At 35.3% G+C, this 24995-nt stretch overlaps 2 protein-coding genes across 5 annotated transcripts in view; one reads left to right on the top strand and one right to left on the bottom strand.

Moving 5' to 3' along the window:
• The first annotated feature begins 9 nt into the window (after positions 1–9).
• Positions 10–7215, top strand: ETFRF1 (electron transfer flavoprotein regulatory factor 1). Of its 2 annotated transcripts, none has more exons than XM_088837274.1 (4): positions 10–146; positions 291–445; positions 6809–6896; positions 6974–7215. In XM_088837274.1, exons 3-4 carry the CDS (start codon positions 6852–6854, stop codon positions 7193–7195), a joined length of 267 nt encoding a protein of 88 aa, XP_088693400.1. In that variant the 5' UTR covers positions 10–146; positions 291–445; positions 6809–6851; the 3' UTR covers positions 7196–7215. The 2 variants fall into 2 exon arrangements, with proteins under 2 accessions (XP_088693400.1, XP_088693401.1); XM_088837275.1 differs by having other exon boundaries at positions 62–203.
• A 3149-nt stretch (positions 7216–10364) lies between these two features.
• The window catches only part of KRAS (KRas proto-oncogene, GTPase), a 39799-nt gene continuing 25168 nt past the window's right edge, over positions 10365–24995 (bottom strand). For 2 of the 3 annotated variants that reach the window (XM_055396569.2, XM_055396567.2), the window contains exons 5-6: positions 17637–17760; positions 10365–12685 (exon numbers count right to left, since the gene is read on the bottom strand). In XM_055396569.2, coding sequence (XP_055252544.1) covers positions 17641–17760 — 120 coding nt within the window. In that variant the 3' untranslated portion in view covers positions 10365–12685; positions 17637–17640. The remainder of the gene's footprint in view (positions 12686–17636; positions 17761–24995) is intronic. The other variant, XM_055396568.2, reaches the window with a different exon arrangement.

The raw sequence follows: 24995 nt of genomic DNA, 5'->3' as shown, positions 1-24995 counted from the left end.
CTGGGGTTCTTCCGGACGGCGCCCTAGCCACTTCCCTGACAGGTTGTTCCGCCCCACCACAGCCTGCCGCGCGCCTTGGTCGACAGCCTCCGGCGTTGGAGCTGCGTTTGCGTTTGCGTTTACGGCTGCGGCGTGCCGGAAAGCGCGTGAGTGCCGCGCCGGGGCGTCTTATTTTGCTTTCCGGATGCTTAAGTCTGGAGGCGGTATGCTCTGGGCGAGGACCAGCACGTGTAGGAAAAGGGCTTGTGTGTGTCTTCAGACGTTGACAGCCCCTCTCCCTGTTTCCCTAGATTTGCCCGGGCGAATCTTTCTTTGCGGATTTCGAGAAGGAAGGGGGCCGCCGGCTATGCGACTGGGTCAAGTGTCTGACACCGGGTCGGCTTCCTGGGCTGCCACCGCTTAGACCAGCGCGGGGCCGGGCTCGATTGGCAGTTTAGAAAAAGAGGTAAATAAATTGGCTCCTAGAGGGCTGTTTATTTTAAAATGACTTTCAGAGTTTTCTCCCTGCACCTGGTTGTTTATTTCCTGAGCCATCAAGGTATATGCTGTTTTTTGGTTTTGTTTTTTCAAGAGGAGCTCTAAACAAGAAGTGGAAATAATTTGAAGCAGTTCCTGGGTAACGTATTTCTTACTGGTGGAGGTCTCAGAGACCCAGCAAGACTCGCTCAATTCTGTGCCCAGAGTCAAGGTCACAGTGTTCTAACCGGTAGCACAACCCTTCGAATGTCGGTCTACCAACATTAAGAAACTCTGGCAGCTTAGACCAACAGGAAAACCAGAAGAAATTAAGAGACTGAGAAATTAACTTTCCAAAGCGTATCTGAATTTCGTATGAATTTAGATCTAAACCCCGTTTAGGATTAAACCCCATTTTAGCCTGACAAGACATGAAATGCTTTAAAATTCTTGCCACCATTTCTCACCTCTGATTGTAATTTTAAAATGCGCTCTCTCTTGCAATTTCATTGACTAAAGGTATTAATAAGTATTTCTGACTGAGCTAGTCTTTGTAAGTTAAAGTGTTATTCCCCCCACAGAAATCCAGATTGTGTCATAGCTATGACATTTCACCTTCACATCACTGGTAGCAAGATTAAAAACGTCTTAATGTCGACTTGATATAGAGTTCCCAAGCTGGTATGGAACTTAGCTTTTAAGTTTTTCAATGAAACTACTAATGTTTATGGTTACAGAACTTCAGTCAGCTCTGATGGGAGTAAGGAAGTGTGAATGGTAATCACAGATAATTTTGGTATCATGGGATTTCAGGGGAGAGACTTGCTCAACTTCTCCTTCCACCAAATTCCGCCCAGGGAGGAGGATTTGCTATGGATGTGTTAGAACATGCTGGACTGTGTTCTAGGGGACTGCTCTGCTATGAGATTATACCAGTGGGCTTGTTTAGTTCTCCTCTATTAGTCTTAAAACCTGCAAGAATAAGAAGGCCCATTTCCTCTTTTCACTTTTACCTCCAGACAGGTGCCTCCTAGCCTCTCTGAACATACATAACCATATTCTTTCAACTCACTTTTATAATCTGGCTTCTAGGTAGGCCTCAAGCAAGCAGAATACCAGCTTTGGGGGCAAAATCTCTTGCTACCTGCCTCTTCGGATTACATATCCTTTGGTGCTGGCAAGTGTGTTGGTAAATTTTAGTGTGAAGCCTTTTAGGCTTAACTACTTTGGGGAAATGTGCTCCATCTGTTTGTCAAATCTGAACTTCATGGGGAAGAGTGATCAGTAATAGCTTTGGGCACCATGATGTTGTTGTTTAGTCACTAAGTCATGTCTTACTCTTTCGCAACCCCATGGACTGTAGCCCCCCCAGGCTCCTTTGTCCCTGGGATTTCCCAGACGAGAATACTGGAGTTGGTTACCATTGCCTTCTCACTTAACCCAGTACTGGAGTTGGTTAAGTCTTGGCCCACAAGTCATTGGGAAAGAGCTATCAATGTGGATTGAATGTCCACTCCCATCCAGGTAGGGAACTTTTCACGGTCCCTAACTCTCATTTGGCTCTTTATAAAAACAGTAACTTCCATGACTTTATGCAGGGTTAAGGAGCAGCCCCAGGTCCCTGCTACATTTAAATTGTTCACCAGTTCACCCAAGGAAACCTGTTTCTCCTAAAGGCTAAAGTAAACTTAAATGCCTGAAGGTCAGTATACAGTAATAAAACATTTCCTTAACTCATAAAAAACTCATATCAAGGAATGGGACAAATTTATCTTGGTCACAGCAGCTACTTTTCTACTGGGCAGGTCCTTTTTTATGCATAATTTGTTTTAAAAAACAGCTAAAGATGATTTAAGCCACATTTCTAAAAGCTTTTACAAATTGTGAATTAAATAGAGCTATGCTCTTTGCCAGGAATTAAACAGGCTGTAATTTCTGATTTGAAATTACATCTAATATAGATTTACAATTATTTTAAAAGCACAAGGTTCTTCCGTAAGTGTCATTTTCAGTAAGATTAAAACACACAAAAAATGGCTCTCAGAAAAAAAAGTTTTAAAAATGGAATTAGGTGTTGCTGTACCCGGTTAATCACAGTAAACTGTGGAACATTCTGAAAGAGATGGGAATCCCAGACCACCTGACCTGCCTCTTGAGAAACCTGTATGCAGGTCAGGAAGCAACAGTTAGAACTGGACATGGAACAACAGACTGGTTCCAAATAGGAAAAGGTGTACGTCAAGGTTGTATATTGTCACCTTGCTTATTTAACTTATATGCAGAGTACATCATGAGGAACGCTGGGCTGGAAGAAGCACAAGCTGGAATCAAGATTGCCGGGAGAAATATCAATAACCTCAGATATGCAGATGACACTACCCTTATGGCAGAAAGTGAAGAGGAACTCAAAAGCCTCTTGATGAAAGTGAAAGAGGAGAGTGAAAAGGTTGGCTTGAAGCTCAACATTCAGAAAACAAAGATCATGGCATCTGGTCCCATCAGTTCATGGGAAATAGATGGAAAAACAGTGGAAACAGTGTCAGACTTTATTTTTTTGGGCTCCAAAATCACTGCAGATGCTGATTGCAGCCATGAAATTAAAAGACGCTTGCTCCTTGGAAGGAAAGTTATGACCAACCTTGATAGTATATTAAAAAGCAGAGACATTACTTTGCCAACCAAGGTCCGTCTAGTCAAGGCAATGGTTTTTCCCGTGGTCATGTATGGATGTGAGAGTTGGACTGTGAAGAAAGCTGATCGCCGAAGAATCGATGCTTTTGAACTGTGGTGTTGGAAAAGACTCTTGAGAGTCCCTTATACTGCAAGGAGATCCAACCAGTCCATTCTAAAGGAGATCAATCCTGGATGTTCATTGGAGGGACTGATGCTAAAGCTGAAACTGCAATACTTTGGCCACCTCATGCGACGAGTTGACTCACTGGAAAAGACTCTGATGCTGGGAAAGGTTGGGGGCGGGAGGAGAAGGGGACGAAGGAGAATGAGATGGCTGGATGGCATCACCGACTGTGGACATGAGTTTGAGTGTACTCCGGGAGTTGGTGATGGACAGGGAGGCCTGGCGTGCTGTGATTCATGGGGTCGCAGAGAGTCGGACACGACTGAGCGACTGAGCTGAGCTGAGCTGAGCTGATACCCGGTTAAATAAACCCATCTAATTTCACTCCTGAAAGCAATGAATCTTCAGTAAACCATTTTAAAAATAAATTAGACTAATACAGGAGGAGATGACAACAGTAAAACTTTGGAAGCTGCAAGACAGATGACTGTCACCTAGCACACTTGAAAAGCCCAATTTATACTGTATAATTCTCAAAAAGGCCCTGGAACAGGGCCATTGGAGTTGGGAATGAAGAATGAAGTAAATCAGAGGATGAAGTGAAAGCTATTTGAGAAACACCTCTAAGTGCCCACCTCACTCTCAGAAGACTAGAGGTTTATTTCTGGACAGAATCAATAATCTATGGTTTGGGGGTGTCCTCAAGCATACAAAGTACATGAAAATCACACTGGGAGCAGGTTAGGTGCAGTTGAGTGTACATGATGCTGAATGCAAGGCCCTGAGTCATTTTCCACTTCTTAATTTAGTAAATCCTCAGAAGATTGGAAGACTCTTATCTGGGGAATCTGACCAGCCCAGGAGGAACAGACTAAGATAACAACAGAGGTTCCCCAATAAAGGGCCCAATTAGATCACCTTCAGTGAAGCCCCAAAATCTCTTAAGCTGCAACCTCTAAGCAGATCTTCTGAAACGTTTGTTTTTTTGGAAAAGGACTACCACTTATGCAGGAAAGCTCAAGTGATAACAGACAAAAGCAGAAAAATAGCACTTTGGAGGAAAACAAGAAAGTTAATATTAATGAACTCAGATGTGCTGATACATTGTATGCTTGTCACTGTGAACTCATAAATCACTAGTAAATAGGGGATCCTGACAATTATTAACATGTAAACAGTGTTGGCTCCTATATTTTTTTTTCCCTAAGAAAAGCCACAGAAGCAGATCTATAAACTTAGCAAGAAAAGGTCTTCAGTTAGTTGCTACACTGGCAGCAGAAGCCCTTCAAGTATATTTGTAAAAGAAAAAAAAAGTGTTTACCTCTAGGGCTTCCTCCCCAGGAAGGCTACAGGTTGAATCCCCTACTGACCAGCCTTATGGTTTAGATGTCTATTTCCACTTGCACTTCAGTATCTCCCAGCCCTACTCTTAGCATTCTGCCAGGATGTCTACATTACTTTTAAACAGTTTTACTAACTTATAATTGACATACAAATGCTACACATAAGTATAAATGCAATTTAATAAATTTGACTCATGCCTACACCTTCACCACAATGATGATGATAAAACCATCATCCCCAGGGATTTCCTCCTGTCTCCTGTGATCCCTTCCCGGTCTCCAACCCTCCACTCCTATTCAGAGATTTCATCCGTCTCTGTGGTATCCTCCAGCAATGCCGAGAGCAATCTGAGTGGCTCAGATCAGTTCTCCAGATACCAATTTTTTTAAATTGGTGCTCTGTTTAAAACTGCAGAGGATTTGAGTGGTATACCTCAAACCTCTTCCCCCGCCCCATAAGCTGTTACTTTTAATGTTTTTGTAAGAGGAAAGGTTTTTCTGGATGACATATACTTATGTCTCACAGTACCTCCCACAAAATGCTAACTTCAAAGGAAAAAAAGTAACTAGAGAGAGTCCTGACAAACACCACCTTAACCAAGTGATCAAAACCTCAGCCATAATGGAACAGACTGGAATTGTGTCCACATAATAGAATGCAATGAAATAAAGCATGTCTAATGTTTCTGCCCAAACTATGTAAGCTGAATCTAGCCATAAATTAACATCAAAACAAGACATATTTCTACAAAATTAATGGCCTGTGATCCTCACAGATGTCGTTTATGAAAATAAATTCAAAGGAATTTTTTTAGATTGAAGGCTAGAGACATGGAAATTAAATGCAATGTGTAATCAGTGTAGATTGGATTCTTTTGCTATAAAGGGCAAAACTCAGGGTTGTGGATTCAATGGTAGTAATATAGCAGTGCTTGTTAATTTCCTGATTCTGATGATTGTTTTATGCTGTAAGAAAACGTCCTTGTTCATAGAAAGTACCTCAAACTGTTGTCCAGTATGGTAGCAACTAAGCCACTGGTACTTATAAACATGTCTGGCATAACACTGCTTGAAATATTTTGGATAAAAATGATACATTATTAAAATAATTTCAGCTGTTTTTTTAATAAGAACTATCAAAAGTAAAATTACATGGGTGGCTTGCACTGTATTTCTTTTGGATGGCACTGCAAAGTATTCAGGCTGACTTGGTATCATGTTAGCAACTTATCCTCAAATAGTTCAGGGAAAAAAGAAGTTATTAGTACTGAGTTGCAGCTTTTCTGAAAGATTGAATGAAATTATTTTAAAATAAAAATTTGTTAGGGATATAAAAAAGTGTTATTTTAGATTAATGGGCAAATGGGCATTATGAAATTTTAAGGTTATGAATGGCATTGACATTCATTTGGGGACTATCACAAACTAAATGTTTATAATGTAGGAATTTTAGGAGTTAACCCCCACAACCATCACAAGTATTGGGAATTATTTTCTATGTTTAGGCTGTGATGGTGCCTTTAAGGAGCTGCCCCTCACTAGCAACACAAAGTACACATAAAGATTAAGCTTATCTATCCCACTGGATGTTGCCTGCTCCTCATGTACCCCCCTTTATGGGTTGTTTGCTTGGTCTCTTCATCACTGATCTTATTGCCCATTTGCCATTAGCTGTGAACCTGCTTGACTCTCACACCTGTTTGTCCTACTCTTTAGCCTTTCTTAGGAGGGCACTCTAAGAGGCCTCATTTAATCAGGCCTCTTCCCAGTGTCCTGCAAACAGTTCGAGCCTTGCCTTTAGAGCAGGGTAGATAGTTCTCCCTCTGATAAGAGGCTCAGAAAGATTAAGTAACCTGTACAACACTATGCAACTGGGATTCCAAATCTAGTTCTAATTCATTCCACTCTATAAAAGGAGGTCCACCTCCTTATCTATCTATGATGATCTGCTTTCTCTAATTGTTCTGTTTCCTTCATAGAACTTACCACAATTGATAATGATCTTTTATGTCCCTCAGAAGATGCTAATTCTGTGATAGCAGCTATCTTACCTGACACGTTCATAGCTGCATCTCAATGCCTGGAACATAAAAGTGCACAGTCAACTTTTATTGAATGGCAAAAAAAAAAAAAGGGTACCAGTTTACCAGTGGGTAAAATCATTTTCAAGACTACAATGCAGTTATTTGTAAAAATTTTTCTTTTTCTTTAGGTATATTACATATAAAAGTGGATATTTTCCATGATAAGTGAAAATGGCCAATTCTTTAAGAGGAGAAGTATTGAATCTTTATAAGAATGTAAGTAAGTACTTTGCAGTTTTGTAAATGTTATATGACATACATTGTTTAGAAATATATAATCTTTCTCTTTTAAGCTGCTGTATCTTGGACGAGACTATCCAAAAGGAGCAGACTATTTCAAAAGGCATCTGAAGAATGTTTTCCTTAAAAACAAAGATGTGAAGGACCCAGAGAAGATCAAAGAACTTATTGAACGGGGCAAATTTGTAATGAAAGAACTAGAAGCATTATACTTCCTTAGGAAATACAGAGCTATGAAACAACGCTATTATTCAGATACCAACAAAACTAAATGATCATTATTACTATAATTTGACTGAAGATCAGTGTCAGCTGTTTATGTACCAGCTATGACAAAAATAACTTTCAAGTGTCAAGATATACATTGTGTTAAAAATACCTGAGCTGCCTTACTGAACTAAAACAGGTTTCAACTTCTATTGCTTTATCAGCAACCTTTATGCTCACTTTTTCTATAACAATTAACTAATGTTAAATGTCAGTTTTATACTAATTTAGCTATATAATGTTGCCAGCTACTTATTAAAAATTAATGAGCACCCAATTTTGAATGAAAATATAATGTACTTAAAGTTTTAATGAAAAATTTTCCAATTATTCTTAGCCCATTTCTGCATTTTACTGAAAAGAGAATGCCATTTAATGTATACTTAAGCAGAATAATTTCTTGCAAGTTTATTTCCCTTAACTTTTAAAGGAGCTCATTTTTGACCCCATTTGAAACGTTAACAGCACATATCCAATGTTCACTGCAAAAGAGTAGCATCTGATAATGATTTAAATGCAGTTAGTAGAAATAATATGTATAGAGTTAAGAACTTGAAACAGCCTACCAGTGACTGGCATTATATGCCTATTTAATTATTTCCAGTATTAATTTTGCAATTGGATGCCTTTGGGCCTTAAAACAAATCACCTGTTGTATATCAATTATCTTCTTCAATAAAAAGTAATGATTTATGTTATTCTATTCATCATAAAGGCAGATTTGGTTTGCATCCACTTCTAAATGAGTTAATATGACATAGGACCTAAACCTAACATGGTTTTAAGCAAACACTTAAACTTTTACACAATGTTCACAGCATCTTTCACAAATAGAACACATTTAGTTTATAAGCTGAAGAAAAGATTTACTAATATACTATAGTGTCTGTTGCTTATAAACTATCCTGTATCATTTGTGGGGCTAATGCTTCCAATTTCCCTGGCAATCCAGTGGTTAGGAGTTGGCACTTTCACTGCTGTGGACCCAAGTCGGGGTCAGACAACTAAGATCCCACAAGTCGTGCAGCATAGCCAAAAAAAAAAAGTACACACTATGATAGTCACCGTAACTATTTTTATTACATTACAATAATTAGGAGCAGTACAGTTCATGACAAAAATATTACAAATTTCAGATCACTTCACAGCACATACTCCTATAAACATTTAAAAGTTAATTTTAATTAAAAGAGTGGTCATTTTTAAATTTAATGTTTGATATGACCAACATTCCTAGGTCAGCGCAACCGAACGATGGAAAACAACTGGATCACACTGCATATGTCCCACAAAAAGAAAGCACAATGTACAAAATGTGCATGTTTCAGTTTACACTATACAAAAATAGTTAAAATACATTCCAGGTAAACATGTTACATTAAGAAATAGTACTAGTAAGAAATTGGCACTCAAAGGAAAACTGCAAAAGTATTTTCAACATGAAAACACAAGACAGTGGAATTGGAAACTTTTGAATAAAACATTACATAACCCATTTAACTCTATAGGGAAGGGGACCGTCTATAATTGACATTTCTGTAGGTAATAACTTTTTTTTCATAAATTCATCTAAAATTGCCTATTATCATCCCAAACAGGCACTTAAAACTATTAAAACAAGTATTACTAGTTATGACTCATCTTTAGGAACTGATGTGAATATATCTCTAGAAAGAAATTTCATTTTCTGAAGGAATTTACAGCTACCAGTTATATGCTGTTCAATTTCTCAATACAGATTTCATGCTACCCAATATCAACAACAAAGTTATTAAATATAAATTCAGCTTTAAAGTTACTAATGGGTTGTTTAAAATCATTAATACAAAATAATAAATTATTACTTTTTGACAGATGGAAAGGGCAGGTAGTTTTTACTGCCTGCAAAGAAACCTAAATGTGTGTATGTTTAGGAAAAAATGGTTAGGAAAAAAAAAAATCACTGGAATACAAATGAGATGAACTTGTGCAAACTGCAACTTAACATGCCTCACAAAGTTTCCATATATTTTAGGACAAAATTGTGCAATGGTGGCCAAGATTTTGATAACCTATAAAAGTTAGGTTCTAATTCCTATGCAGTGTGACTCAGTTAAAATAGAGCCTACAATTCCTAAGTGGAGATACTCACTCAAATTTTACTACATACTTCTGCTACATTCTTCCACAAACGTTAATGTCTAAAACTATGTAATTTAGCAGTTTTTTTCCAACTTCAACAAGGATTTTTATCTTTAAGGCTGTAATTAGATAACATTTATGTTATTTCTAGGATTATCTCTCCCCTTTTAAAATCTCTACAAAAACAAACATTTTATTAAACCATTCAAAATTCACATAATAAAGGATAATTACCACTGCCATAAAAAAGTTGCCCAGCTACATCAAAAATTCAAGAGTCCTAAGAATCACCTCAGTTATACACTGCAATTCCTGAAGTATGGCCATTTCTTTCTCTTGTTTAGAAACAAGAGGAGGTACTAAAACAAGTCTTAACTCCCTACCTAATGTTCCAAAAGCCTGTAGTTTAATATAGCATCTCAGAAATCATACTGATTTTTACATAGAAGTTTCCTTTTCTGTGAGTTAGCTCAGGCATCTGTTTATTTTTACCCAGAAGAAACAACTGTTTTAGAATTCAATGTTTAATTTTTAACATCTATTATAATTACTTGTACAAAGAGACCATACTACACACAGGGGGATTTTAACATTATGACACAAAACTTAATTTGTACTATAATTGTCTCAATAGAATCATCATTATGCCAAATTAAATGATCAAATTTACTCCTTTAAAACACTGAAGTAAACTGATTTAATTAAAAAAGAGCTTGACTAAACAGCTACACTGGAATAAGAGCAAAACAATTATTTTAGAACTGGAAGAAACTAACCTTAGAGACTAAATCATTTTTTTTGCAGAATTACAATATGCATTATATTGTATCTGGGTCATGTGCCAGATGCCTCACTGATATATAGACCCTCTAGGATATAAACACTACTTAAGGACAGGCCTTATGTCCCGTGTTTGGGTACACTAATATCCCCAGTGCCTTGGGCAGTGCCTGGCATCTAGTAGGCACTCAAATATTTGCTGAATAAATGACTTCTGCTAGAGTAAGACATGAATTAAATTTGAAAGTATCTTTCATGGTAAGATTTTAGAATGGAATGTATCACTATTAGCAGGGCTAGTCCTAGTAAATTACATAAGGAATGCTCTCAGCACTACTTTTATTAAACTCTCCTTCCACGGGATAGGGTTCTAACTATTCATAGCAGGTATGAAAACTCCTACTTTGTCACTGACGGACCAGGCAGCAAAAAGATGATGTTCAGAGGATCAAAATTAAATTGTTACAGCCACAACCTGAAAATTAGCTATTAGGTCAAATCCCATTATAGTATCTGTCAGATTATGTTGAGCCTGAGGAATTTTATGATATAGGACATTTTGATATGATTTGATAGGAGGCCATCATGGAGATGTCCAAAGCAGCAATAAATCTTGAGATCAGAGAAATGATAAATATTAAAAGAAAAAACATCAAGTCACGGGACACAGAGAAGGGTAAGGTAGGCAGGCAAGACAACATTAATATGGGAGAAGTCCTGGAAGCAGAGAACGATATTTAAAAATAAACTTCACCTCTTGCACAATTTTGCCTAAGACTGGCACTGAAGATGATAAGGCAGGTAAAAAGTTACAGATGGCACTGAGACTGACAAACAGGTATATCCTTATGTAAATTGAATGTAAATCACATAGTTACAAAGCTAGATACAGCCTTTGAGATGACTTCTTTAAAAATGAAGAAATGGCTAGTAAGTGATTTCTCCAAAATCAAAGACACATAACTTAGAATCTAAGTCACCTTCCTCCTTGTCCAGTGATACTGTCACCTCAACACTATCTCAGTTCAAATATTTTAAAATAAGTTAACATTTTATATGCATTCAAAGAATCATTTTGTTAGCATTACTTTATCTATTGTATAAGCATTAGATATTAATAATGGACCAGACTGTACTGAAGTGTTTATGAAATGTTACTTTAGCCAGCGTTAAGAGAACTAGCCAATACTCAAGATTTTGAAATTTTCTCATTTCATTTAAAAAAAAATTAAAATCTTGCCACCCCACCTAAAATCTCACTTAAAATAATTTTTTTTTAAAGTTCTGTTTTTTTGGGTTTTTTGTTTTAAAAAAGTGATGTTCCTGAGTAGGACTACGACATAATGAGAATGTACCTTGCTGAGCTATTCACTCTCTCTGCAAGTCCCTGTTTTTGACCAACCAAGGCATGACAACAATGGAAGACCACAGGGATGCAGTCCACACTGTGAAACTCTCCATGTAGCTTAAAGGTTCACACAAGGCCCGGCTTTGCCACCCTGGTCTCTGTAACACCTACCAAGCTAACTGGCCCAAATAATCTTTTACATCACTACCAGTAGAATTAAAACTACTTTCGAAGATTGAAGTTCAAGAAAAAGATTTATGCTAAGAAAGAACAATCTGACACAGGGAGACTGTATTTAATTCCTATGAGAATTCTTTATACATGGTAAAATTTTTTCAGTTATTACAAAAATTTAAAGCATGTAAATATAGTCCCAAAATGCTTGTTCTAATCCTCATTACCTACTGGGTCTGCCTTAACATAAAAAGCTATTCAGAGCATTATAGGAATTCACCTAATGTGGAAAGTAAGTGGCCTTTTAATATTTTCCATTGCCTTGTATTTTTTTCCATTTTTTCCCTTTTTATAGAAAAAATATAGTATTTTGGGGAACGTGACCATTGACAAATAGCAGTGGAAAGAAGAAAACCTTTGTGAACAGTGTAACTTTACATTCATTACAGGTAACTGAAACTATAGGACAATGATACCTACAAGATGAAACTACAGGAAGCCCATAAACTCATGTTCCCTCGATGTTTCAGTAAAACCAATCATGAAATCTCAACTGAAGTTATAATTAGTAATTAATCCATGTATGTGACTAGATAATACAACAGGGATGATTTGAAAGCCTCATTAATTTGTTTCACACTAAAGTTCACAATTGATAAGAAAAATAGGAAGTAATCAACTGCATGCACCAAAAACCCCAAGACAGAAATCTCAGGTGTTCAGTTTCTTTTTCACAGGCATTGCTAGTTCAAAAACCAAAACGCAGGGAATACTGGCACTTAGAGGAAAAAAGTTTCCACTGTCATTTTAAAATAAGCATTCAAGATAAAAGCTAACAGTATGGATGGAGCAGAAAGAAAATTAGATAATGCTAAAACAAATGCTAATAATTTAGTGTAATATACAAAAATTACCACTTTTACTTAAGTATGCCTTAAGAAAAAAGTACAAATTGTATTTACATAATTATACACTTTGTCTTTGACTTCTTTTTCTTCTTTTTACCATCTTTGCTCATCTTTTCTTTATGTTTTCGAATTTCTCGAACTAATGTATAGAAGGCATCATCAACACCCTGAAACACATAACAAGTATTAAAACGTGAATATATATGATGGTTTGAGGTATACAGAAAACAGAAAGGATGTATTAACTAGTGGAAATATTGAGAATAATACTTAACCTTTCTCTTTAGACATATATATATCAGATTTTTTAGGATTAAGTGTCTTCAAGGATATTTTAGTAACATAATAAGAACAATGATTTTCACAAAAGGCAATGAAATCAATGGCAAAGAATCCTACATACACTTAGATATTAACACATGACTTTTCCTGAGAACTTAATTTGCTATCAGTTTTTCCATACTGGCATACCTCTGTCACCAAAATCCAAATGTATTTGTGTATATATGTAAATATATATTTATACTTAATTATCCCTGAGTTTCTAGACATTTGATAGAAGCCATGCCAGTATATACTACTTTTATAATTATTCACTATATTTGAGCTCTGGTTCAATACTTATTTAAATCCATTTAGATTTAAATAATTATCATGAAGTATACAGTCAGAATATATTACTTTCAGTGTTACTAAGGCATTAGTTTCAATTCACATACTTGTGAGAAGAAAATTTAAAATGACCATAAGACACACTACTCTGAAAAATGTAATGCTTCTATTGGAGAAATGAGCTAGATCATTTAAATGGTGGTGAAGTCTGCTTATTTGGAGATGTTTCTTAATTCATTATACTTTTAATATCTGTTTAGTATATGAAGTATTCAGAAGTTTGTCATATAAAGTCAAATGCTGTTATCTTCAAAGAAATTGCCATTTGGTCATTTTGGTCATCTTGTTTTGATCAAAGCAAGGTACCCAAATCACTAACGGCTGAAAGTGATTTTGAGTCAAAATAATTTTCACCCTAATCATTCACATAGAACATGAAAAATAACACTCAAACTGGTAGTAGGACAGTTGATTTTAACCCTGCAATCCTGAATGATACGAGATCTACACCTAAGTCAATTCTTATCCTACCCCTATTAAAAGCAAATTAAACATATAAGCAAAATAAAAATTAAAGAAAAAATTAAACCTGGTATTTAAAATATGTATTTTAAAATCTGTTCAACTGAAGAGTACTCTGCTGTGCTTAGTCACTCAGTCAGGTCTTGACTCTGCAACCCCATGAACTGTAGCCAGCCCGCCAGGCTCCTCCTCTGTCATGGGGATTCTCCAGGCAAGAATACTGAAGTGGGTTGCCATGCCCTCCTTCATTGAACCCAGGTCTGCCACATTGCGGGTGGATTCTTTACCGTCTGAGCAACCAGGGAAGCCCAAGAATACTGTAGTTGGGTAGCCTATCCCTTCTCCAGGGGATCTTCCTGACCCAAGAAGCAAACCAGGGTTTCCTGCATTGCAGACGGATTCTTTACCAGATGAGCTACCAGGGAAGCCCCAGTAACTCATCGAATGCCTGTTAACCTAATGATGTTTTCAAACCTAGACACTAGAGGGAGCCTCAGGAACAAATACACAACAAAGTTGTATAAATCAAGCCACCTGAAGAACGAAAACTGGCTTTTTACTCATTTTAAACACTTCTGTCGAATATGAACAGACACACATTCATTATTTTATCTTAAAAATGACTGAAAATTTAACAGATATTTCTCTTTTATGCATTACTAAGATCAACAATATTTCAATAGCTAAATTAATTCTGGACATTTTCATGCAAGTTAAATTTAACGGATTTTCACAACATATCTAAAATTTATTAAAGTATTACCAATGTTTTTAAAGAATTAAACAGAGTGAGAATGAGAGGCTTTCTCACATTTAAACAATAGTAGTGGTATAAAAGTCGCTCAGTCATGTCTGACTCTTTGCGACCCCATGGACTATAGAGTCCATGGAATTCTCCAGGCCAGAATACTGGAGTGGGTAGCCTTTCCCTTCTCCAGGGGATCTTCCCAACCCAGGGATCGAACCCAGGTCTCCCACATTGCAGGCGGATTCTTTACCAGCTGAGCCACAACGGAACCGGCATTATTAATTTGAACACTACTGAGTAGAAGTTCCCAGTGAAGCCCCCAAACTTCACTTGACGTTCCCCACTTACTGATACCATTACTGATACAACATACGCTTCTGCTTCACCCACAGGAGAGAGAAAAAATAAGTACACAGTTCATCAGCAATACAATCAAGGCTTCATATATATAAACCTTCATGTTAACCTTAACACATGAAGAGCAAAAAACTTCCAGTGACACAATAAATAATAATTATTTTCTTATAAACAATACCAACCCTGACTAATTTCTAAACATAAACTATTAGAACGGGATGGAATCTAACTCCCTTACCCTTCACAAATTCCCTTTGATCACACGTCCATCCTTATGTAGTCTACTTCAACAGTTTTTATAATTAAGAAAAACATCAATGATACAAAAATGTTCAAGTAGACAAAATGAAAAACGATGAGACAGATACAGAAAGACGCACCCTAAGGTGAAAACAGTATATAAGTATTTAGAAGACAATGAAGGGAGAATTTGATTACATTACTTTCTTCTAAGATTCTGACAAACACTTTAGTTTATATTGCACTGAACTCTTTGTATATAATCTTTAGTAATTTTAATGATTAGTAAAATATTAAAATTGATCAAAACAGGGCAGTGGATGCCTTTTTTTCATGTGGGAACTAATCGTTCTAATATACATGTAAAGAAGACAAAACAGGATACCACTAGGGTTATTTTGTTCAAACCCATCATTTTAGGACTAAGAAAAACTAATTTGCATATATTTATCACTGTCAAATTAATTTTGTAAAAATATTTTAAAAATTTAGGTATTACCAAGTACAATTTTTTCCTTATGTAAAATGCTATTCATGATCACTGAAAGATTCACCATGCCCAACAATTTGACATTTAGACTACAGTCACTGAAATAGTTTGCACAAATTTGAGATTTTAGAAAAGTATACACTTTCATCTGTTTCAAATAAAAAGTGAAGCATAAAACTTATTTTAGTCTAAATAGTTCTACTTTAAAAATCATCTAATATAACAGAGTAGGAAGAAAAAAGACTAACACTTAACTCTCGTCATAAATGCTGTTATTTCAGAAGTTGTACTTTTCATATTGCATCCCCATGTTGGGTTTTATCACTTCGAAATTAAGTATTATTTTGTACAATGATGCTCAAAAAATATTAAGATTTCAGAAGTCTCAATAAAAATTAATGCCAGTCATTAATTTTGCTTTGTTTCTTCATCTGAGTTTAGTTCATAACATACCACATAGTATCTTTGGAACTTAATCTACTATTCATAAGTATATTTTTGGAGATACATTATTTCAGACCTTCAACTCACATAAAGAACACCAACCTTTAGTTTAATCAGCACAATGAATGATATCCTCCAATTTTATTTCATGTTGTCACAGAACATTATATATTGCAAATAATATGCATCAAAACCTTAAGCTCTGGCATGAACTTTATGGCATCTATTGAGGAAAATATTTTCTAAGGAAAACCAAATTTAATATGGGTTGGTTTAGAAAGGAAGTTGAGAAATTCCACTCAATAAATCCAACTGGGCAGCTCCTGTGTGCCAGGAACCTCATTAGGCCACAGACATACAAAGATTAGAAATATGAGATTCTAGCTCTCTAAAATTCTTACTGTATAGGAATCAGGTTATTTCACTTTAACACTGTAAGTGTGTAACAGTTAAGAGCAATAAACTGGGAATACACAAGAAGGGCATTATGCCCAGTCTAGTGGTGGTTTAAAGAAAGATTCTTAGACAACAGGAGATTAGACAAGCATGAAAGTGTGTTAACCAGTAAAACTAGGGGTAAGAACACTAGCATTCCAAACAAGAGCAACAGCCAAGACTTAAGGGAAGGTAAGAAATAACATAGTGCTGATTTACATGAGGACAAAAAAAGTTCAGTCAAGGAGTTTTTTAGAGATAAAACCAAAACTGAGAGGGGAAGGAAGGTGTTAAGGAGTCATATATATTCTATGAAACCTTTTAAGTGTATCTCTCTGGTTGCACTGTGAATGAAGGCAGCAAAAGGTAAACCAAGTAAGAGGTTTCAACAATCCCAGCAAGAAATGATAGAAGTCTGAACTAATGATGTGATGAAAGTTAGCATGTGGGTTTCCCTAGTGGCTCAGTGGTAAAGAATCTGCCTGCCAGTGCAGGAGATGGAGGTTTGATCCCTGATCTGGAAGACTGAACATGTCATGGAGCAACTAAGCCTGTGGTGCCACAGCTATCAAGCCTGTGCTCTAGAGCCCAACAGTGGCGCCTACTGAGCCCATATGCATTAAGTACTGAAGCCCGTGTGCCCTAGAGCCCATGCTCTGCAACAAGAGAAGCGACAACAATGAGAAGCCCACACACTGCAACTGGACAGCAGCCCCTGCTCACTGCAAATAGAGAAAAGCCTGTGTGCAGCAATGAAGACCCAGCACAGCCAAAAACAAATAATTTTTTTAAAAGAGTGTAACATCATAATAGGAATTTGTGGTTGCCTCCAAATGGATGTGAAAAATAGGGAGTCATCCCAATCCTCCCAGGTTTCTCACTTGGGTAAAAAAGTGATACTGATGTCACTAAGTTAAGAGAGCAGAGACAGAATAAGTACCTGCCTGTGGAATGTCCAAAAGAAAACATACTTTGTACGAGTGATCCTTTCCCACCTTCTGGGCCATTGAACTCCTCTATATGGTCCAGCATATTTTGTGTCTCAAGACCCTGACAAATGTAGAGTACTCTATAGCCATCAAAAAACTGCCTCAATTATAATGAATACTCATTAGATTAAAAATAAATTTATTGACTGTGGAAGCAAACTACACGTTTCTTATTAATACTTCAAATTAGAATCCCACACCAAGGTAGATCTCAAGTGGTTGCTACTCTGTTAGCTATGAAAAACATATGCTTTCTGCCAAAATTAATATGCTGAACTTACCAGATTACATTACAATGCATTTTTTAATTTTCACACAGCCAGGAGTCTTTTCTTCTTTGCTGATTTTTTTCAATCTGTATTGTCGGATCTCTCTCACCAATGTATAAAAAGCATCCTCCACTCTCTGCATTGTAAAACACAACTTCTTTAAAGTCTGTTTCATTGGTAATAGTAATTTATTGGGACAGCCATGTGCAAGAAGTTTGAAATTTTGAGCTTTACCTGAGCATTTTCTTTTTGCAAACAGACATCAGACTGAATAGAACTGGGGATTCAGTATTAAAATAGGGCATAAATTCTGATTTGTTCTTTGAAGTCAAGTTTTGTTTTGTGGGATAAGAATTTTTTTTAAATTAGGAAGTACATGTTTTATTAGTACCTGTATATCAATTAATGCAATCATTTTAGTTAGTTAGTCACAGAATTAATCGAAGTCTAAACTGAAGTTAAATTTAAATTACTTCTTTGACTTAGGGAAAACAAGTTATTTTGGTACCACTGATCCCCACCCCTGCTCTGAGTTGGGAGTGAGGAGAAAAATGGTACAAAAGGGATAGTCAGACCTTTGTTTAAACACACACACACACATGCATGCACACAACACCTCAAAATACAGCTGGGTCAGAAACTGGAATCACGAGTTCTATCTTCAGTTGCAACTGTCCAGTCAATTTCTAGAGCCCACAAACGGAACTGAGACTGGGACTTTTGTGGACAGAGAACTACACCATTTAAATAAAATGCTAAAGGAGGGCTGTTTACCATAAAATGAAAACGTTTTTAATCGTTTAAAAAATACAAAATAGTAGCGATACAATTTTGCATCCGTATTACAAGTCTTAAAAATAATTTTTAGAACAATATCCAATGTACTGGGCTTCATATCTTCTAATTTAAACACTCTGAAGGAGCCAAGGGGACTTCTGCTTAAGGCTGTGGTGAGAAAGCGACAACAACAACTACAATCATATATGCCCGTATGGAGATGTTTTTTGTCTTTTCTAGTCTAGAAAATTAGACAGTAGCCAAGAGGACAAAATGTTTAGATTAACTGTACTGCTAGTTTGTCCAGAAGAATGTAACCACCAAAGTAGAAGCTTACATCTAAAAAAAGAAATATTAATTTCTTAAAAGCATTAAGAATAGTTAAAAGTATTAATACTTAAAAATATTAAGAATTCTTTAGTATTTCTAAAAAGAAATACTAACACAAATATTAATCTACATAGGGTTTCCCAGGTGGCACTAATGGTAATGGTAAAGTACCCGCCTGCCAATGCAGGAGATGTAAGAAACACGGGTTCAATACCTGGGCTGGGAAGATTCCCCTGGAGGAGGAAATGGCACCCCACTCCAGTATTCTGGCCTGGAGGATCCCGTGGACAGAGGACCCTGGCAGGCTATAGTCCATGGGGTCTCAAGAGTCAGATATGACTGATGTGACTTAAGCATGCATTAATCTACATGTGGTACAAATTAACTTAAAAGACATATGTTCCATTCTTCTAAAAGAAAGATATGTTTTAAAAATGTTAGTGGTTTATTTTACCGTACATTTAATTTTAAGCTTAATCTGTTCTTTCAACTTTAAGATAGAATTACTCACTATGGGAAGTGGCATATTTAAGTCTCTGCAATTGGTAACACCAGTCTTTCTATAAACCAAATGTGACAAAATGGACCCAGTACCTAAAAAGCTAATTTGAACCAAAAATATGACTTGCAGTTTTAAATTCAATCAAGCACAGAGAATCAGCCATTTAGGTATTAACTTAAGTAAACCAACAGCTAAAGCTTAATCTTAGCAGGCATACATCATCACACATCCATTGCTTACAACAGTTAAGGAAAAGAAAAGGGGCATCCCAATTTTTGTAGCAATATTAATTCTTACAGATCTTTAGAATATATTAAGAACTGCTTCAGTGGAACTCAGTAATTTATCTTTGAAGTAAAACTTTAAAATTCATAAAATTAAGTTTCAGTTAAGTAGGGATTTAAATAATGTTAATTATATATTAAAATGTACCTCTGAAGTTATTGTATCAACTTGTGATATAAAAATCTGTATACTTTTAATGAAATCAATTTAATCAACTAGGTAACTAAGCCAACTACAAAATAAAAATTCCAACTATTTTCTGAAATCATTCAATATGTTGGTACTTTAAATGAGACAGCCACATGTACCCATATATAAAATTTTTAATATTTTGTATTTATCACTACTGTCTAAGAGGAGAGGGTTTAAGAAATTACTACTCTCATTATTAGATAATTAAGGTATTAAAAGAGCTTTAGTAATGCATATAAAATATAAAGCATGTGCTGACATTTAAGATATCTTCACAAATGATTCTCTTTTCAATTTGAAAATTAATGCAAGAAATTTCAAATATATGTATATACAAATAAACCAGGTAAAGCTCATATTCTTAAGAATAAAAACTCTCATTCCTGTTTAAAAAAGAAGGTATAAGGTCAATGTAGAAGTACTGAAATATTCTATGATGGAGGAAAAAAACAGGGCTTTGTTGCTCTACTAATTTAGCAGAAGCAAATTTTGATTGTAATTTATTTCTAAAACTAGTTTGAATGTGTCTACTTTTTAAATATGCACATCCCATCACCAATATCAGAATATATGATTTTTGTTTCCAGCAATGCAGAGAGAGAGTTGGAAGCCAGTAATTAAAAAGAACTATACTACCCGCCACCAAGAATTCAGTATCAGGACCTCAGAGGCTAAGATAATTAACACCACCAAGAAATAGTTGTTCCAGAATGACTTTTTCATTTCTCATCTTTACTAATAGAAAATTTAAATTAGATTTTAAAGAATCAGTTATTTACCATATTTTCTCAGACTTAATTATTTCTTGCTAATATGCTTTAAAGTCATACTGACATGAAGAGAACATTACTGATCCTTGTATGTACCTTAAACCACTGGCACAAAACACTGGTTTCATATTCCAGAATTTGTAGGTAATTTTAAAAGATTAAGCACAGCCAAAACAGATGTTTAATACCTACTATGGCTAGTTGCTAAGGTCTTAACTGGCACACAATGCTTTATTCTTGAGACTATGGCTTGTTGCCACAATATACTCATCTTCAGATCTCACTGATTAAACAACTAATATCCAAGTGCATACTGTAGGAGCAAAAGTGCATGTGTCTATGTATGTAAATATTTAAATAAATTTTTAAAGATATATTTGTACATTTTCTTAAATCAAGAGATTTGACAGTACTTTCAGCTCAGTCATTATATGAAAACATACTGTGGAGACTATTGAAATACAGCACTTCAGTACAGGAGAAGAACTGTTAACCATATATCATTCTGTATCCTGGTGCCTGTAATGTTTTCACTAACCAATTCAATTTTAAACAAGTACTTGTTCCAGTTGAACAGTTTACTACCTGCCAAAACTCTTTCAATGAAATAACACTTCAAATACCTGAACTGCAGACAGATGCAATACTAGCCTTCCTGTGTTGCTGTTCAGTCATTAAGTTGTGTCCAATTCTTTGCAACCCCATGGACTGCAGCACACCAGGCTCCCCTGTCCTTCACTATCTCCTGGAGTTTACTCAAATTCATGTCCATTGAGTCCGTGATGCCATCCAACCATCTCATCCTCTGCCACCCCTCTTCTAACCTTCTTGGGGGAGAGCAATGGGAGGAACAGATGTATTCTAAAAAGCAACTCTGCATCGCTGAATTGGAAAGAAACCTTGCCAAACGATAACCTACCTCAGGAACTACTGAACTGCTTCAGAGGCTATGCTATGCATTGGTGCACAGCAGGTCCTCAGTTAATTGTTTTGTCTAGTTTTAACTCATAAAAAGCAAAGTTCAAAATATCAATCTTTTGTACACACCCAACTACAGAGAAATGTGGCACATAACAACGTTTTTTGTTTGGTTTGCTTTGTTAAAACAGTTTGATCATAAGCTTTCTTTAACGGAGGTCTCCCAACAACTAAACTAAACATTGAGAAATTAACAACAACAAAACAGAAAATTAATTTTTTTTTAATTTTTAAATTTTTTTAAACTTAAAACATTTTTAAGTTCATAAAACAAATTTTCACATTATGCTCAAATTGAGAGCTCCAGAAAGCAAAAAAGCTGAATCAGAAGTAACAGATACTCTGGAGAATTCTGCTTTTGTCATCCACTTTCCTGAACGCTCCCCACTTTTGATTTTAGGAGACTGGAAAGCACACTGCAGATTACCATGGTGTCAATAATTTGGTTTCAACAGCCTTTGCGAACACTGCCATGCACTGCCCTAAGAGGCCAGAAAAATGTCATCTAGACAGCAGACTTTATTATATACTTGGAACACAGGGACCTGATATAGCCTACCTGCAGAAACAAAAACTTTGGCCTTTCAGATGTGGACTAAAATGATAGTTGAAAACTATAATTTTACAAAAATATAAAATAATTGTATTTTAGCCATAAAAATGGGCTTTTTAAAATAAGAAACTAATTAAGTTGGTAAAATATATAGTCTGCAACCCTTACCTTAAAAATACTAGAGTAAAACTCCTACTTCTCTTTCACAGAATATGTAAATTTTACTTTAAAATTACTAATGTTAGCCTATAAAATTTAAGTTGAAAGTCTGATCTAACTTCTCGTGTCTGGTCAAAGAATACAGTTCCCTAGAGAATCAACAATCAGCACAGTACAACCCACAAGCCCAATGCAGCCACAGTCTATATTTTTGTACTGCCCACAAGCTGAGTGAGTTTTGCATTTTTAAAGAGCTATAAGAAAAAAAAAAAAAGCAGCAGATATCACTTGGGGCCCAAAAGCCTGAAGTATTTATCATCTGACCCTCTGCAGAAAAAGCTTACCAGCCCCTGACTTTTATCTGTGGAAGTTGTAAATGCATGTCCTGTTCCTACTAACTTGAATATAACTTTCTCTTATTTTGTGTTTTAAGTTCATGCTCAAGACCAAAACGGCATGAAACAAGTAGCTGCTGATAAACTACAGTAGGATATGCATATTCATTTTGCTCAAATAAAAAATAAATAATAGGAGATGAATATCAAAATGTTCTGCAGAAAATAGGCTTCAAATTTTCACAAAAACTGGAGATGTAAATTAAAATTTATAAAAATTTACATACTTCATTTTCTCAATTACTTGGAATAGTTATTTCAAGTCTTCTAAGAGCATGTAAATATCAAATTAATTTCAACAGAGAGAAATGAATAAACTTTTGAGAGACAAATCAACAAGTCCATATAATAGAGAAATCAAAGATCAGAAACTAAATATCGAAGTTGTAGTTTAGCACCATAAATTACACAACCAGATCAATAAAACAGGATATAAATACAAGAAAAGCTGAGGGCTAGAAGGTTAAGGAATAAAGTACAAGTATTTCTTTGTAATATAACACTGTATATTTTAATTCGATGATCCATAAAAATGTCTACAAAACAAATTCAGGTTAATTCACTAGGGATCACATACCTACATTACCTTCCTTACCCCTCCCTCCACAAAAACCAGTATAAAACCTAAAAATCTATTTTTAAAAGGAAATCAGGTAGTTTTCCGATTAGTTATGAATGCTGTGGTGTATTAAAGTATTAATGTCAAACACTAAGAATCAATATTACTTCTGAGGTAGTAACCATACAACAAGGAAAGAAGACACAACTATTTTAGGCTCTTATAGCAAATGAGAGTGGAGGGTAACACTGCAGAAGTAACAGTGTAATAAGTAACAAGACTTCTTTTTCTGTCCTTTATTACCACTCCAGATGTGGTCCATGTACCAAAGTCAGCATCACTTGAGAGCTTGTTAAAAATGTAGAATCACAGCTTCCAACCTAGACCCTAATTCTAATTCAGAATTAGAATCTGGATTTGAATAAGAAGCCCACTTGATTCTTATGCATATTAAAATATCAGAAGTACAGCTTTATTTGCAGCCCTTTACAACATCAGGCAAAGTCTCTTATTAGACTTTTTTCTTTCCTTTGTACAATGTAAACTAATATGTCTCCTAATCTAAAATATTTATTTTTAACGTTATAAATAATGTTGATAAAATGTTAATGGTATAATCTAGGTAGCAAGTTTGCAAATGCTTTCAGTAAAAATCCTTCAATTTTATATCTGAAAAATTTTCATATGAAAGTGGGAGAAAAATTACAATGTTATAATAATGTTTTCTGAGTACTTCCTAAGGGAAATCCAGGATTCCAGTCAGAGAAGACCAGTACGAAGATGATAAAAAATCAAACCTCTTCCTAGTCTTTGGGACTTGGGAATGCTATGAATAAAATCTTAATTCTTCAGAAGTAAAATGAAGGAATGTATATACCAAGTATTTCTGTAACTTACAAATCAGAATGAGATAATCTGTATTATGGTTAAAAACTATAGTAATTCAGCTTTTGATTCCAAATGAAGACTTAAAATAGAATTTTTTTTTTCACTGTGTACCAAATTTGGACAACTAGAAAGTGGTGCATATAATCTTCCACCAGGGAAACAGACATATATATATACTTGCTGAGTAATGATTTACTTAAAAAAAAAAAATTTTATCCCTTTACAAAATTCAGTGAAAGATCTAGATGTTTTTATAAGTATAACCATGTAATGAGTGTTCATCAATTTTCTTAACTTCTAGCATGATAAAGTTAAATTCCATGAGATTGGTTTTCCGGGCCATAACCAGACATGAGGCCCCAAACAAATGTTCACCTTGTATGAACATACTAGTATTCCATCAAAACATTATATATTCCTTTCTAGGAATTTATTTATTCTACATGTTAAACTCTTATTTCACACAAAGAGGTTAAATCATATCAATTAATTTTACCTAGGGAAAAAGTTACTTTTAAAATAAAGATAATTTCTGAAACAAAATTCAGGATCAATCTGGTGGTGGTTTTTTTTTTTTCTTCAGAACAACACAGTAAATGAATAACTGAGAATTCCTATTTGCTTTCTAAATACTCTCCTGCCTTAATGAAAACTTCCCTGAAAAACAAATATATTCTTTAAAAGAATATTCTAGCAAAGTAAAATTTTCCAAACACACAACATTTAATTTAGAAACATATGACATAATATTCTTAAAAGCACTTCAAAAATAGGAAACTCAAAATTTGCTCCCTGTTCTTTAATTTTAAAAATAAAATAGTAAAAAGAAAAAAAAAATTCCCACATTTCTTGAATCCTGACTATAAGATGTACTGAACTGTTCAATGTGTAAAGAAACCAAAGCCAAAAATAACACATGGACACTGGATTGAGGACTGTCCTCTCATATCCTTTAGAGAACATTTACCAAGTAAATATTGTTT

Source organism: Moschus berezovskii, chromosome 6, assembly GCF_049115385.1.
Source record: "Moschus berezovskii isolate FMDL1 chromosome 6, NW_MosBer_1.0, whole genome shotgun sequence".
Lineage (NCBI taxonomy): Eukaryota > Metazoa > Chordata > Mammalia > Artiodactyla > Moschidae > Moschus > Moschus berezovskii.
Note: the sequence above shows the minus strand (reverse complement) of the source record. Positions and strands in the feature narration are given on the sequence as shown.